Source organism: Saccopteryx bilineata, chromosome 1 (assembly GCF_036850765.1).
Source record: "Saccopteryx bilineata isolate mSacBil1 chromosome 1, mSacBil1_pri_phased_curated, whole genome shotgun sequence".
NCBI lineage: Eukaryota > Metazoa > Chordata > Mammalia > Chiroptera > Emballonuridae > Saccopteryx > Saccopteryx bilineata.
The window spans coordinates 180,014,261-180,030,603 of record NC_089490.1 but is presented as its reverse complement, the minus strand read 5'-3'; the positions used below and the strand labels follow the sequence as shown (position 1 = coordinate 180,030,603).

Sequence of the window (16,343 nt, the reverse complement as noted above, 5' to 3'; positions counted from 1 at the left end):
CAGCCCTTGGATTCCGTCAACAGCATCTTCCGTCTCTCTACATATTTGATATGGAATTAACCTTGGAAAGCAAGTTAAAATAGGAGAAAGTTAACACTAGGACTACCTTAAGATTAATTTCTCCAATTCCTAGATGCCAGGTGTTCATGATAAAAATGCAAATTTGACACACTTCTCTCATATATGAAATACATTCAGCCAGATCATTTTCAATTCACATTAATCATATCTCATTTGCTGCCCAGCGATTACTTCCATTTTAATATTATGATGGTGTCTGAGTTACACTGAATGAACAAATTTAATGAAGATCAGCACTAAAACTCTACCCAAGAAGGTGAATAGTTCTTGAGGAAAAACTTTTGTAGGAGATCAATCTATAATTTCTATACATCGTGCAGGGAAAATAAAACATATTTCCCTTCGCTGACATAGGCCATCAGTATTTTTACACTAATACTTCTCTAAACCAGCCTGAAGTTAAGAAGAGACTTAAAACTTACAAGGAAATTCAGTTCCTAAAGAGCTTAACACACACACACATATATACTAGCTAATTGGGAATCATGGAGCTCTCCTTTTCCAAATGAATCCTCTCTTTTCAACATTGGAAATGAAGAGGAAGCAGTCTCTCCAGAAACACCTCTCGGAGGACAGAGTGTGAAGTCAGATTTCTCACCTCCTCTGGAGCAGAACCAACACTCCACCCCCAGAGCCCTCGCCTCTGCTGGAGCTGAGCCCCGAGGTATGCTCAGTGTGACTGCTTCTTTCTCTCAATTTCCTGCCATCCCGTGGGAAGCTTTAACCACCCTCTTTACTGGTGAACTGAGGTCTGGAATCCCAGAGAAGAGAAAGAGAAGGAGACGCTCCCGTGAAGCAGAAAGAAATCACTCTGTACCCAGACTCAATCTCTATGGGTCTCTCACATAGAAAATCTTCCTCTTCCACAATTTATGCAAAATGAGAATTTTATGCACACTTGCCAGGCAGGAGGTCATCCAGTCAATTTACTATTTCGGCAAAGGAGTGCTTCTTTGAAAAAAATGTCTAACACACCTCTCTAGGGCCACGTGGAAGATCATTTCAGTAACCCTTTCCCCTAAGTCTTTAATGCATTCTTCACAAAATAAGCCAAGTCTTCTTTGATAAGAATAGTGTCGGTTGTATAAAAAATTTTCTGTAAGTGTTAGCTATCAGTATGACAATCTTGTTCACTTACCGAGAGACCCTCTGGGATATGAGACTGAAACTGTACTTCCTGACTGGGGACATGGTCCTGTTCACAGCAGCTTCTCATTGCTTGCTTATTGTGACTATGAAAATTATGGATGCTCAATAAATGCTTGTTGAAAGGCACAGACATAAAGAGGGAGAAGAGGGAAGAAAAATAGGGAAGAAGAAAGCTAGCTAGTTACCTACAGTTGTCATTTCTCCACTGAGTGCGAGTTCAGGAGAGAGTAGGTTTATTTTCATTGCAAGTCTATGATTCTAAAAGGATTGTAAAATCATTCAACCACTTGAGCCAAATTATTCTTAAAAATGTGTCCCATCTGTGCACTTCGGCCCATGACATTTTATAGTCCTGGAATGTTTCTTTCTTCTCTTCCAATTACTAACAATCTATCCATTCCTTAAACTCAATTTCAATTACACTTGCTCCATGAAATGTTTCCTCATCTTCCGAAGTAGAAATAATTGCTTCTCGTTCTCAGATTATAGGAGTTATGGTGTATAACAGTTTTATCACCAGTGACCAGTTTTGTTTTGCTAGTTATCTTTTCATAAACTTGTTTTCGATCACCTCATATAAGCTGTGAGCACACTTGTGGCAGAAACAATACATTTTAGATCACCACCTATGGTGCGCCCCATCTAGTGTTCTATTTCCCTCTGGTGTTGGATATCTGGGCCCTGCCCCTCTAGATCAGCAGGGCCCACCTTTCTCCCACCTGCTCTAGGCCCTAGAAAACTAACACGTACGGATTACATCATGTGGCCCCTTCACCACGTGGCTTCTAAAGGGTTAGGCTAACAGGGAGCCTGTGAGAATTATCATAATTTAAGTACTCCCTGTTTCTTGCTGGGACCATGATGAATTTCCCCCTTTCTTACTATTTGAAACAGTCTTTTTAATTTGCTTGTTTATTTACTGTTTTGTATTCTCCCCCTGCCCCCAATAACAATAAGCTCCACCTAAAAGGCATTGTGTCTTGTCCATCACTGGTAACTCAGCTTCTAGGACAGTGGCAGACAGGGAGGCAGTCCATAAATAATTGTTGAATAGAGATATGTAGATATAGATGTATTTCAATTCAGAGTTACATATCTGTATGTTTAAAAGACAATTCCAAAACACTACGTTGGTTATTAAATCATTTTTTTTCGAGATTTAGAACAAAGTACTAACTCAGAACCTAAATGGAGTATTTTTTTCAGCCCAATCAAAACACAAATGCATAAATCTGTACATTATTTTCCTGAAGTGAGCTTTCAACATTAAGGGAAATAAAGCAGAAAATCCCATCGAATACGTTATAGAATGAAGGCAAAAAGACATCTCCAAACAAGCTTTTTTTTTTTTTTTTTTGCCAAGGGAAATATGATAACTGTGAAAAAAATTAGGCCATCATTCAAGAAGCATCTCTGACATCACTGTGCACTTATTTCTCTACTTAAAACAAAAATCAATCACCGTCATTGAATTGCCATCCAACTACAGCCCCCCCATTCCTGCCCAAAGCTATGCTTTTAAAGTATTAAGACATTAATCCTACCAAAAGGGGAGATAGGCCTCTTACATGAATATCTAAAAGTCAATTTAAGTATTCAAGATGAAGACGTGAAGGGAAGACTACCTGCCCACCCCTTTCTAAATGAGGTGCTGTGGATTACGGCGAGAACCCAGAGCAGATGGACAAAGTAATGGTTCAGAGAGACCTGAATGTGCCATGGCAGTCCCGCCACTGGGGACTCCAGCAATTCAACAGTGAACATGCCTCCCGTCCCCGACAGCTGTACACAGGGTGAAGTTGGGTCCATGGTTCCAAAATGAGCTCATGTGGGTGTGGCAAAATGCTTGTCCTCTATAATAAGTCCTGCAACAAACTCTAGCAGCTGTTCAACCACTTAACAAATGGCTATTTCCTTTGGCTAAATACATTATCACTGGATTATCCTAGTGAGAACCATGAGGAACTTAATGAAGCTATTATCTGCAAATCAACAGATGAGGAGAATAAACATGAACAGCATTTTCAGGAATTTGGTAGTAATTTGAGTGGTATTTTCCATCACTTAGGATTCATTTCTAATCTTCACTCTCAAATACTGATGAACCATTTCATAGTTTGTTTTAACCTATACATACATTTAATTGCGTATACATTTGACTGGAGCCCATGTTTCATTTGCAATAAAATGTCCTGACTTGGCCCTGGCCGGTTGGCTCAGCGGTAGAGCATCGGCCTGGCGTGAGGGGCACCCGGGTTCGATTCCCGGCGGGGCACATAGGAGAGGTGCCCATTTGCTTCTCCACCCCCGCCCCCTCCTTCCTCTCTGTCTCTCTCTTCCCCTCCCGCAGCCGGGGCTCCATTGGAGCAGGGGTGGCCCAGGCGCTGGGGATGGCTCCTTGGCCTCTGCCCCAGGCGCTAGAGTGGCTCTGGTCGTGGTGGAGCGATGCCCCGGAGGGGTAGAGCATCGCCCCCTGGTGGGCAGAGCGTCGCCCCTGGTGGGCGTGCCGGGTGGATCCCGGTCAGGTGCATGCGGTAGTCTGTCTGACTGTCTCTCCCCGTTTCCAGCTTCAGAGAAAAAAAAATAAAATAAATAAAAATAAATAAAATGTCCTGACTTCCTCCTCATTTTTAGTATCCTCAGGCACCTCAGAGACCAAGTCTCTCTCAGTTCCCAAGGACTGATGACCTCTGGGGGTGTCACCACATTATCACTGAGCAGTATAACTACTCCTAGATCTGCTCTTAAATGAGCTGGCATTTGACAAAACTCCTCCTTGATCAGAGAAGTGACCAGAGGCAGTGTGACATGGCCAGGTATTTATCCCTGACATCTGATCCTAAGGGAAAGCCAGAGAGTCAGTCTTTTTGGCTAAAGATTCTTAAGGAACTTTGGCCCTGGGTACTGGGGGCTTAGAGCTGCAGTCTCTTTGGCCCTGCATGTCACTAAGGCAGAGCCAGGTGGGAGGCAAGGGAAGAGGGAAAGGGAAATTGACAAGGAGACTGGATTCAGGCCAGGGTGCAGCTCTAGTCCAGTAGGGGTCGCCAAAAGGCACAGGTGCACTCCAAGGTTTGGCCAAGGGAATAGACAGAGTTGTGGGGAGAAAACAAATTTGTTTTAATAATGTTTTCACCTCTTCCATATTTATTTTTATATTTTAATATTTTATCTTATATTCTTTAATCCATATTTCATATTTTACATGTGTTTATAATATTTCAGGTATTTTATATTTACATTTATACACATATATACATATTCTTGCATGCAGTTTAAAAACATATTTGAGAAGTGGGGGGGGGCAGGCAGACAGACTCAGGCATGCACCCGACAGGGATCCACCCAGTATGCCCACTAGGGGGTGATGTTCTGCCCATCTGGGCATTGCTCCGTTACAACTAGAGCCATTCTAGCACCTGAGGCAGAGGCCATGGAGCTGTCCTCAGCTCTCGGGCCAACTTTGCTCCAATGGAGCCTTGGCTGAGGGAGGGGAAGAGAGAAATAGAGAGAAAAGAGAGGGGGAAGGGTGGAGAAGCAAATGGGCCCTTCTCCTGTGTGCCCTGGCTGGGAATCAAACCCAGGACTTCCACACTCCAGGCCAATGCTCTACTGCTGAGCAAACCAGCCAGGGCCCCTCAAAATTTTTAATATTAAGTATATATGCAAGCAAGGGTGTTGGAAGGCTGATGCTGCAGATGTGAGATGGGCGCAGGAGAGCGAGTTGGAAGAGAGTGCTAACAACAGTGCTCAGGACCACTGTGTGGGGTTCTGGGACCTCCCACAGGGCACAGGAGCAGAAGAGATTGCAGAGAGAAAGAGCAGCATGAACCCAGAGAATACCCTGGAAGGAAGCCCACAACAGAAATACGGGAGGATTGTGACTGACTACTAGAAAGAAGAAGTGCCACTGCCCACTACCCAGTTATCTGTTTCTCCTGGGAAGGAGAGACCCAAAGGAGCCAGAGGGGCACATCTGACCTCACAGTTGTCCCCGCATCATGGCATTGGCAGCTGACAGGACCAGAGAGGTTATAGTTGCCCGGTAAGACCTCTGGTATACTCCTCACCCAGTGAGGAATGGGTCTTCCTTCTGTTTTTACATCTTCACTCTCTCTGAGTCCTACTGCTTCCCTGTTTCTGCCATCTAAGCCTTAAGAGTCCTCCTGCTCCTGACTCTAGAGAGGACTTCTGTGACATCCGAAGACTCAGAGCAGATTTAATGCTCACCGGGTCACATGTTCTCAGATCACACAGTAGCTCCACCCACTTTTCCTGAGCAATCAACTTCTTATACAGAAGAGGAACCAGGGGAAATCAAACTTAATACACGCTTATAAATATGGACAACTTTCCCATGTGCAGCAACATGATGTCTCTCTTGATTTTTTTTTTTTATCTTCAAGCTGGAGGCCAAGAGGAGGGAAGTAATCGTCCGCTCCAGCGTCTCACTGCACCGTTCTTACACAATCTTGGCACAGGTTCACATCTCTAGTCAGTTTCACTCGTTTTATTTCCCAGATGTTTTTATGCTCCAAGGCCAAACTGACACGAATTGCTCCTTCCCCGTCAGACCCCAACTCCATCTCTCCCTGTCACGTCACTCCTCCCCTCCCCATGACAGCCACCCCCAGCTGCAGGGATCACAGATGCGAACTTTATTACAATATTTTCATTATAATATTTACACAAGCACACTCTTGGGAAGATCAGCCTCTGTTAGAAGCCCTGCGAACTGGGCTAAAATAGCTAAAAACCACACAAAGACCATACTTGGACTCCTCGGGACAGTCCCAAGTGTGCGGCTTGTCAAAAAGACAGGAGGACTCAGAGTCATTCTTTTCCATTTACACTGCATTCTCCCAGGTGTACTGTGAACAAATTCAAAAAAAAAAAAAAAGTGAGCTTGGCTCAAAGTCCCTGCAATATGTCACTTCAATTTTGAAGGCTTAGTGGCTAACTTAGCTTCTTTTCATCACTAAAATAATAAAATTCATGCTGCAATCTGTGTACATTTGAGTCACAATTATCAAATAATTAAAATCTATGAATGCATACTTGAAATTCTATTATAAAACAAAACGATACAAAAACAGACTCATAGAACCAAAACCGAAAGAATGGCTGGCAGAGAGGAAGGGGATAGGAAGACGGGTAGAAATGGTGAAGGAATATAGTCCTATTGTGATAAGAGGAATCAGTAATATTGTGATAAGTTTGCATGGTGACAGATGAGTACTTGAATCAGTGGGGTGACCACTTGATAAGGTATAAAAATGTCAAATCACTGAATGGATAAAGAAGATGTGGTACACACATATGTACAATGGAATATTACTTGGCCATAAAAAGTAAAATCTTACCATTTGTGACAACATGGATGGACCTAGAGGGTATTATTCTAAGTAAAATATTCAATAAGTCAGACAAAGGCAAATACCATATGATCTCACCTATACGTAGAATCTCAAGAACAAAATAAATGAACAAGCAAAACAGAAACAGACTTATAGATACAGAGAACAAACCGAGGGCTGCCAGATGGGAGGAAGGTGGGAGGTCTGGGTGAAAAAAGGTGAAGGAATTAAAAAGCACAAATTGGTTGTTACGAAGTAGTCCCGGGGAAGGGAAGTCAAGTACAGCATGGGAATATAGTCAATAATACTGTAATAATTATGTATGGTGCCAGGTGGGTGCTAGAACTCTCAGGGAGACCGCTTTATAATTATATAAATGTTTAACCACTGTGCTGTACACCTGAAACTAATATAAAATAATACTGAATGCCAACTGTAATTGAAAAAGAATGACAAATCACTATAATATTGTATACCAACTACCAATAAATCAATAGATAAATAAGCAAATAAATTTTACTATACACCGCTGCACATTTTTCTTAAAGTTTAAAATCCATACAAATCACCCGAAATCTTAGTAAAATTCAGACTCTGGTTCAGTAAATGTGGTTGGGCCCTGAGATTCCGTAGTTCTAACAAGTTCCCAGGTGGTGCCGACTCTGTGGTTCCACGGTCCACTCTTGCGGCAGCAGTAGCTTCGAGCATCCTACCTTAGCTTCTTCAAGCTTGCTGGCCTTTAAAAAATACATTCAACTCATTCTGGATCAATTACTGATGCACATAGTGGGAGCTTTACAAAGACTTACTGAATTATTACTTAGTTGATGTGTAAACTGCATCCAAGTATAAAACGTCTCCCTTACAGATGAGAGCAGATGGCAGCAGGGAAAGGCAAGGAGCTTCTAGAAGCAAGGAATTCAAGAAGAAGAAAGAGTCACATTGGATCCTAAACCACCATCATTCAGGGCAGAGGGAGTAGTAAGTTCCTGAGCTGAATGTAAACGACAGTAAAAATGAACCCAGAAAAGAACTTCCTAACATACCAAGCAAATGTGTCTAGTGTCTGAAAAAAGCAATTAAAACGCGTCCCTTGTCTTTTGACAATGATTATAAGGAGCTTCAGTATAGGCTGGAGAAAAATGGAAATTCACAGTGGACAGAAAAAAAAAATAGTACAAGAACAGGAACACAAAGATGAGAGCCAGCTGCAGAGCTAAACAACCCAAACGTGTCTTCTGTTGAGAAAATGAATCATGCAGACACTAAATTAAATTACTAAATCAAGCTAGAATGTTCTGGGTTTCAGGATAAACAGCACAAATGCACACTGTGAAGAAATTTATGAACACTGACACAAGGGGTTTTTTAAAACGGCAACTTGCCTGAAATCTTCCCAGCTCTCAGTTAATTTGTGAGGCCTATGTATCTAACCCTTTACCTCCAATCAGATGTCTGACTGAAAACAGGAACGTAATCTTCATCCAAGCCCCGTCCTAGTTAAGATTCAGGATTGCCTTCTCTCTACCAGGTAATGAATGGTCGCTGGAGGACTCCGGCTGGAGGACCTTCCCCGCTTCCCCATGATAATGACATCTACAATAGGTTCAGAGTCCAAAGATAACCATAGAACTCAATAATTCATTTTTGGCAGCTCTATTTCTTTTTTAATTAACATCTTTTCCAAGGGACAGGGAAGACCAGGCTACAGAAAACAGATGCCTGATAAGCACACCTGGACAGCTGCAGATAAACAGCAGCTCCAGGCTGGGGGCGGTGAGGGGGTGAAGCCCAGTAACAGGTGACAGCAGTTACTCACCGTGGCTATGCAACAGAGTCTGCTGGGGTCTATCCCTTTATTCAGGAGATTTGCCATCAAAGTCATCCCCGAGTCGCAGCTGAATGAAAGGACAAACTACTTAACAAAACTCCGGCTCCATCAGAGGGGAAGCAGCTGTACGCTACATCTGCATCGTACACACGCTCGGGAAAGCCATCCTGGAGTCCCCAGTCCCTTGCGTGGCATGTGGAGGATTCTTCTCTGTTCAAAATTCCTCAGCTAATCGACCCAGATCACTTGTTTTTGCAAAGGTTGCTGAGAAACATCTAGTAGGAATACAGGATCACTGCTCTAGTTCGAAGCTCAATGCCAATGAGCAGGTCCCCTAACTGGAGCTCTGAAACTGACCTGGGAGTCAGTCCATTTGGAGAATTTAGCATTGTAACACTTAGCAGGAACTGAATTTCCACCCCACCAGATCTCTACATCACATAATAGAAAGTCAGTTCTGGTTCATCAGGCTCCGGTTAACTAAGGCAAAACACATAGCGGTGAGGTAACTCCCAAAGCCACAGTGCTTAAACGAACCATGACCAATTTTTAAACAGGGCTCTTAAAAAGTAATACTGTCATCAACTTCTCAGTTCCAACACCACAGGCCCCTCGCACCCCAGCCAAGTGTGTCTAATTGCGTCTCTGCTGGGACCGCCCGCACTCTGGGAGCCATTCTGGCACTGGGCAGAAAGTAAGGAGCAGTTCAGTATCCACTCCACGTCACTACTGAAACATTCTGTAGCGGCCACCCTCCTGCTCCCTAAGGTAGGGACAGTGTGGGGGCAGGGAGGGGGTCCCTGGCCTTTGCTCCGATCCCCCGCCGTGTTTTTCAGTTTCCTTCCTTGGTCTACCTCTTGGTCTCTGTTTTTCCTAAGGATTAAAGTATCAGCTGCCTAGACACAGAATTCTATGCCAGACTCTTCCTGGGACCTCAGCCCTGATCTCTTCCTCAAGCTCAGCCCCTGCTTGGCTCATCTGTTGTCATCTAAGTCCTTGTATGACAAACGAGAGACAGAAAGCCCTATTATATCATATCTCATCTAAATATGCACTGATATATCTCACTTCAATTTTAATTTTTTTTTTTTTTAATTTTTCTGAAGCTGGAAACAGGGAGAGACAGTCAGACAGACTCCCGCATGCGCCCGACCGGGATCCACCCGGCACGCCCACCAGGGGCGACGCTCTGCCCACCAGGGGGCGATGCTCTGCCCACCCTGGGCATCGCCATGTTGCGACCAGAGCCACTCTAGCACCTGGGGCAGAGGCCAAGGAGCCATCCCCAGCGCCCGGGCCATCTTTGCTCCAATGGAGCCTTGGCTGCGGGAGGGGAAGAGAGAGACAGAGAGGAAAGCGCGGCGGAGGGGTGGAGAAGCAAATGGGCGCTTCTCCTGTGTGCCCTGGCCAGGAATCGAACCCGGGTCCTCCGCACGCTAGGCCGACGCTCTACCGCTGAGCCAACCGGCCAGGGCAATTTTAATTTTTTCTTCATGGCAGATAGTGAGTAGTAATGAATGGCTAACAGAGAAAAGTTACCCGTAGTGATAGTGATATTAACGTGTTATGTCTGTTGAGTCAGCTCCGACTCGTGGCGGTCCTATCAATGAGAGATGGCCACACCGTCTTGTCCTCACCAGCCCTGTTCAGCTCCTGTAAACTCATGCCTATGGCTTCTTGTATGGATTCAATCTACCCCAGATTTGGTTTTTCTTTTCTTGCTGCCTTCTCTATTTTTCCCAGCATTATTGTGTTTTCCAAAGAACCCTGCTGTCTCACAATATTAACATAGATCCTTTAAAACCATTTTTTTTTTTTACATTTTCCATTCTTTAGATGAGGAAGCATTTCATTCGCCAGTGCTAATACCTGATAGTGAAAGGGAACAAGCAGGTCATATTGCACATGGCTTCTCCTAAGATCTGTGTATGAAGAACCATAACACAAAGTGTTGATAAAATCTTACAGAAAAGAGATAAAATCTTAGAGAAAATCAGAGGCAGTGAGATTACTCAGAATTAGCATGGTTCAAGAATGTTTTACTGCCCTGGCCAGACAGTGCGGTTAGTTAGAGCATCGTTCTTAAGTGCAGAGGTTGCTGGTTCGGTCCTCGGTCAGGGCACATACAGGAACAACTCAATGTTCCTGTCTCTCTCACTATCCCTTCCTTTCTCTCTAAAATCAATAAAATAAACTTTAAAAAAAAGAATGTTTCACTGAGAAGGTGGCATCTGAGTTGTCTTAAAAGATGGGAAATTTTTAATCATATAGAAAGAAGGCAGCGGGGTGTCCAGACAGAGAGAACTGAAAAAGCCAATGCAATGAGGTAGTGGCGTGGAGTGGAAAGGTCAGAGACCCCTGGGCTAGAAAGACGGGGCTTGAAGCTCAGTGCTACCACTTACTATCAAAGCAAACTTGACAAAGCCCCATAGTGTCAACTCTATTTTTCTTCACCTGTAAAATGGAAAGAACAGAAGTTTTTTACATAGGATTTTTGTGATAAAAGATATAGTCAAAGCTCAACAATCGCCCTACACTTTTGCAAGCAGCCAACACAGAGTATTCACTCACAGCTTGGCTGGAAGGAAGTGTATATGAAGGTGGTGAGTGGGGATCAGGGTTGGGGATGTGGTCTGAAGCCATACAGTGAACTCATACTCGGCATGCTATAGTCGTCGAACACTGTGGAACAAGAGAGTAACGTGAGCAGAATTGTGCTTCACAGTAACTGAATTTGGTAGCAATAAAGATAGATTGGAGGAGCCCTGGCCGGTTGGTTAAGTGGTAGAGCATCAGCCCAGCATGTGGAAGTCTGGGGTTTGATTCCCGGTCAAGGCACACAGGAGAAGCACCCATTTGCTTCTCCACCCTTCCCCCTCTCCCTCCTCTCTATCTCTCTCTTCCCCTCCCGCAGCCAAGGTTCCATGGGAGCAAAGTTGGCCCAGATACTGAGGATGGCTCCATGACCTCTGCCTCAGGTGCTAGAATAGCTGGGTTGCAGAGGAACAACACCCCGGATGGGCAGAGCATCGCCCCCTGGTAGGCATGCCGGGTGGATCCTGATTATTGGGTGCATGCGAGAGTCTGTCTGACTGCCTCCCTGCTTCTAACTTTGGGGGGGGGAGATAGATTGGAGGATGGAAGACTGGAGGTGTGAAATCCAATTAGATATAAAATAAGTCATGCAAAAAATAACAATGGTGAAAATAAAAAGGGTTGATTCTAGACATTTAAATTTATAACTCCTAAGGTTTGGTAATATCTGGATATTGGGGTTAAAGGGAATGAAAAAGAGAGAACTGGGTAAAAAACAGTGCCACTGACAGATTTAGAGAACCCAAAAGAAGAAATAAGTTTGAAAAGAAAAAAGATGAATGTATCAATAATTAAGTTCAAGGTCCCAGAAGGACATTTGGGTATAATGGTTCTAAACGTTCAGGAAAATCTTGAAAAGTGAGAACACAATCAGGCAACAGTATGCAAATTGTGTAACACTAGAGGGTGGTTGTTAATGTTCTGAGTCTGGCTTACACAGACAGCTCTCCTATTTGCTGGTCCATTGCCAGGCATGGAATGCAAGTGCTTAGTGGGCCACATTCAGTGAGCAGAATTGCCACTGCACTGCAAGCTGAACATATGATAGCAAATAGAAGAGCTATAACCTCATTATTTGGCTGCTCAATGTCACACTCCTTCTTAACCCTGTGGGGAAGCCTTCAGTGTGTGAGTTTTGATGGGAAGCCCAGTCCTACTTCTCACTGCGAAAGCCAAAGGAGGCCGCAAACTCCCTGTCCTAACCGTTGGCAGATGGAGCACACACAGGTGTCTGAGACTTGGTCAAACAGATCTTTCTACAAGGTAACTTAAATTGTTGAGCAAGGGAAGCAATGACAAGAGGACAGTTGATAACTCAGCCTTAGCAGTGGCATCCAGCAGCAGCAAATTTATCAGACCGCTTCTGCAACATGACCCAACTCCCTGGGCTTCTGCCCATACTCCTAGTTTCCTAGATATTGCTTCAATTTTTAAAGCTACCCAATATCCTTCCAAGAATTTTTTTTTCTACATAAGTTAGCCAGAATCGTTTCTGTTACCATAGAACCCAACAACTTCTTTTCTGTAATCAATTTCTTGTGTATATAATAAAAAGCGTTATACAGTAGACAGCAGCCAAAACTCCAGAGTAGGATGCCCCTGGCTTTGCCCTAGATCTATTGCTTACCAGCTGTGTGATCTTCAGAAAAGCACAACACACCTTGTGCCTCAAATTCTACATCTGCAAAATAAGGACTGCTAATAGTAACTGACCTCATGGTGGTGTCTTGTCAAAGGCTTTGATAATATAAAGTAGCTATTATGATTTGATAATATAGTGTCATAGCACAGAATTAGCATAAATGTCAGCTGTGATTATGATAATGAGGATGGCACAGAATATACGTGTGGAACACAAATGTAGGTCTAAACCTTGCTATGAAATGTTCTTTCTTAAACTGGCCACATTCATGCTACTGGATACTAGGACATACACTAAGGCCATGAAAAGGTTTTAAGGTCCCCCTAAGTTAGTAAGTTCAGATGAAAAGAGAAAACTAGCAAAGAGTATTTGTTTCAAGCCTGAGCAGTGTCAGAAATTCAAAAGCATACCCCAGCAAAGTGTTTCAGTGTCCCCTGAGGGTTCTGTTCAGATACATGGAGATTCTAAGCAGAATAAAATTTAGATATGACCTCATAGGATCCTTCCTTAGAGAATGTGAGAACTATTCCCCAGGCTGAAAAGTTAACTGTAGTCTCCAGAAAGTATCTTTTGTGGAGCAGAGGATGCTATAGAATTATTGGACCTGTTCTCGCAGCCAAAGTCTGAACTGTGTATCCTTTCAAATCTAAGCTGAGTTGTGTGATACAGCATCTATCAACACTCTACAAAAATTTATACATCCTCACATCATCTAAAACAACTTTTAGGGATTCAATTCCAGCATCATCTAGTACAATTGCTTTTGGGGGATTTAATTTCATTTCTTCCCTATAAATTTCCAATTGTCCCAGCACCATTTATTGAAAAAGACCATCTTGCCTTGCCCCTTGGCTCTGAAATAAATCACTGTCTATATGCACGAGTCTATTTTTTGTCTCTCTTCTCTTCCATTGATTGATTTGAGCAGTTCTATGCCAGTAATACACTATCTTAATGACTATGCTTTAATTACAAGTCTTCTTTCCTGGTAGCTCAAATCCCCTGACCTCCTTCTTCAAAAGAGCCACAGTGATTCTTGGCCCTCTCAGTGTTTATAAACATTTTAGAATCAGCTTGTCAAATTCCAGCCAAAACATCCATTGGGATTTTTATTGGGATTGCATTGAATCTACAGGTCAATTTAGGAGAACATTAACATCTTTACAATATTAAGAAAGAAAAAGAGTGAACAGAGCTCAGCTGGAAGAGATTTAACACTAAATTGAATTCTGATTTTTGGCTATGACAGGGGACTGAGGGTTCTATTTACCAAAATAAGACTGTGTGTGGAGTTTAAAGAGAACATAGGGCTTATTACCTGAGAGGAACCAGAGAAGACAAGCACTGTTCAAGTTGCAATCCCAGTGCAGGAAGACCTCCTTGTCTGTAGATATTGTAAAAGGAAGACAAGAGACGTAACTAAAGTTGCATTTTGATTATAGCATGAGCAGTGCTTATTCAACTAATATTGCTCAATACCAGCTTGTGCTCTTCTAAGAAAATGTCTTGCACATCTTCTGTTAGATGTATTTTGTTAAAAGGTTAGTTACCTTCTCTTACAGCTGATTATTGATATGTAGGAATGTTTCTGAATTTTGACGTTAATTATGTACACTGCAAAGAAGTCCTTTAATAATTAGTTGATAGATTTTTTTTTCTAGGCAGAAAATAACATTGGGAGGCTGAATCTCTTCTGGGACTTGCGATAGCATTTCAAGGCTCCTGCCCCATGGGGACACTGGGATGTCCTATTCCTAGCCTTGAAGTCTGATTCAGTTTTTGGTCACCTGGCTCTGTCAGAGTGCCCAGGCTGCCTGGAGAAGCTGAACCCCTAGTCACACTTTCTGCTTCCAGTTCATCCAGGAGCAATGCCCAACAAGCCCAGGGCTGGGGCTCCAATCACCATTTTTTATTTCTGTTCTACAGAGGAAGGTGTTCTTTTTGAGCCTGGGTCTATATCTTTGCTTTCCTATTTTAATATTTCTCCTGTCATCAATTGTGTTTGTAAGGAAAGGAATTACTCAAGCTATAAACCACCATGACATCTTGTCAGAAGTTAATACAATTATCATTACAGTATCTTTACTACAGGAAATGTTTTGAATAAAACAGAGTGTGTATAACATAAGTGGGAAATTCTAAAAGATCATAAGGTAAATTGTAACAAAACCAAGACCTTTTAGTTACTTTGTTTAAAGAGCAACATTAATAATAGTCAGTCCAATGTTTTGACATATTCAACTGGATGTTATAACATAAATTATATTTTACCTTCATATTCTCAAAGTCAAGCATCTATAACAATGCTAAAGATTCTTAAAGGAGTATTGCTTGACTTAAGGAAGGCTATATAAAGTCCAGAGCCTCATTTTCCTTATCAGACAAATTGTGTTATAATAACTATTTCAAATAAACCATAATAGCATCTAAAATGGAAGAGGAGATGAGAGTTAAAGTTCTTACACTGATCAATAAGAGGATAAAGGTATACTTTACATTTCAAGTTAAATTTGCATGTTAAAATAGGCAGGGTGGTAACAAAAAAGAACAGATATGGAGAATAAAGTGCTCAGAAGTAATAAAGGATATGATATGAGAAAAAGAAGAGAAAGAGAGAAAAAAATACCTTCATCAATCCAATAAGTTCCCTGATTCTGTCTCAACCCTTGTCCACCATGCTCTGTGCCCTTGGGGCTGACCTTGTATGGATCATACCCTGAAGCTCTTTGGAATGCCAGTGCGCTTGGCTAATAGGAGGCAGACAAGAAGATCAAAGGAAGGGAAGAGAAGGAAATCACAGCTCCCATTTCCTGACTCCATCTTCCATTTTCTGACCAGATTCTGAATGGACGCCTCTATGGAGTTATTGATATTTTTCCTCCCTTTCTCCTTTTCTTCCTCCTCCTTTATTTCAAAAACTTAATCCAAAAACAAAGATGTAAAATACAATTTTACAATAGTATACTTTTTATATCGATTACATGTTGAAAGGATAAGAGTTTAATATATTGGTTTAAATAAAATATATTATTTAAATTAATTTCTCCTGTTCCTTTTCCTTTTTTTGATGTGACTATTGAAAAATTGTGAATTTACAAATCTGGCTTACATTTGTGGCTCACAGTGCACTCCTATTGGACAGTGCTGGCTTGGATTCTAAGGTCAAATTCGGCTGCGTTGGCTTCTTTTCAGTTTAGGTCCCACTCAAAGTGTGGGTCCTAGACTAGCCTCAGAGAGCTCACAGTGGAGCTTATTAAAAATGCACAACATCTTGGGTCCCGCCCCAAACTATTAAAACAGAACTTATGAATGTGCCCCCCTAGGGAACTGCAATGCACAATAAGGTGAGAACTATTTGCTTTAGATAAACTCAGCATTTGTCCTTTCAGATCTTGCCACTGGCTACCCTAATGATGAGAAGAGCTAGGAAAGATAAATTCAGTGGCATGAAAGTGGGGCAGCAATCTACTGAAAACCTAAAACAAAACAAGCCTAACCTAGGCTCTCCTTCAGTAAAGGTGAAGGCAAACTTCCACATCCATGTATCGGTTTGAAGTCCCCAGAGCACTGGTTCAAAGTCAGGTAATTAATAAAACAGAAACCTTTGCCTAGGAATCTGTTATGGACTGAACGTTAGTGTCCCTCCTACAATGTATATATTGAAATCCTAACACCCAGCGTAATGATATTT

At 42.4% G+C, this 16,343-nt stretch overlaps 1 protein-coding gene across 1 annotated transcript in view; it reads right to left on the bottom strand.

Moving 5' to 3' along the window:
- DCHS2 (dachsous cadherin-related 2) overlaps positions 1-16,343 on the bottom strand; it is a 121,745-nt gene that overhangs the window by 36,413 nt on the left and 68,989 nt on the right. The window contains exons 4-5 of the mRNA XM_066254126.1: positions 9,034-9,288; positions 8,320-8,482 (exon numbers count right to left, since the gene is read on the bottom strand). Of these exons, the coding sequence (XP_066110223.1) occupies positions 8,320-8,482; positions 9,034-9,288 (418 nt within the window). The remainder of the gene's footprint in view (positions 1-8,319; positions 8,483-9,033; positions 9,289-16,343) is intronic.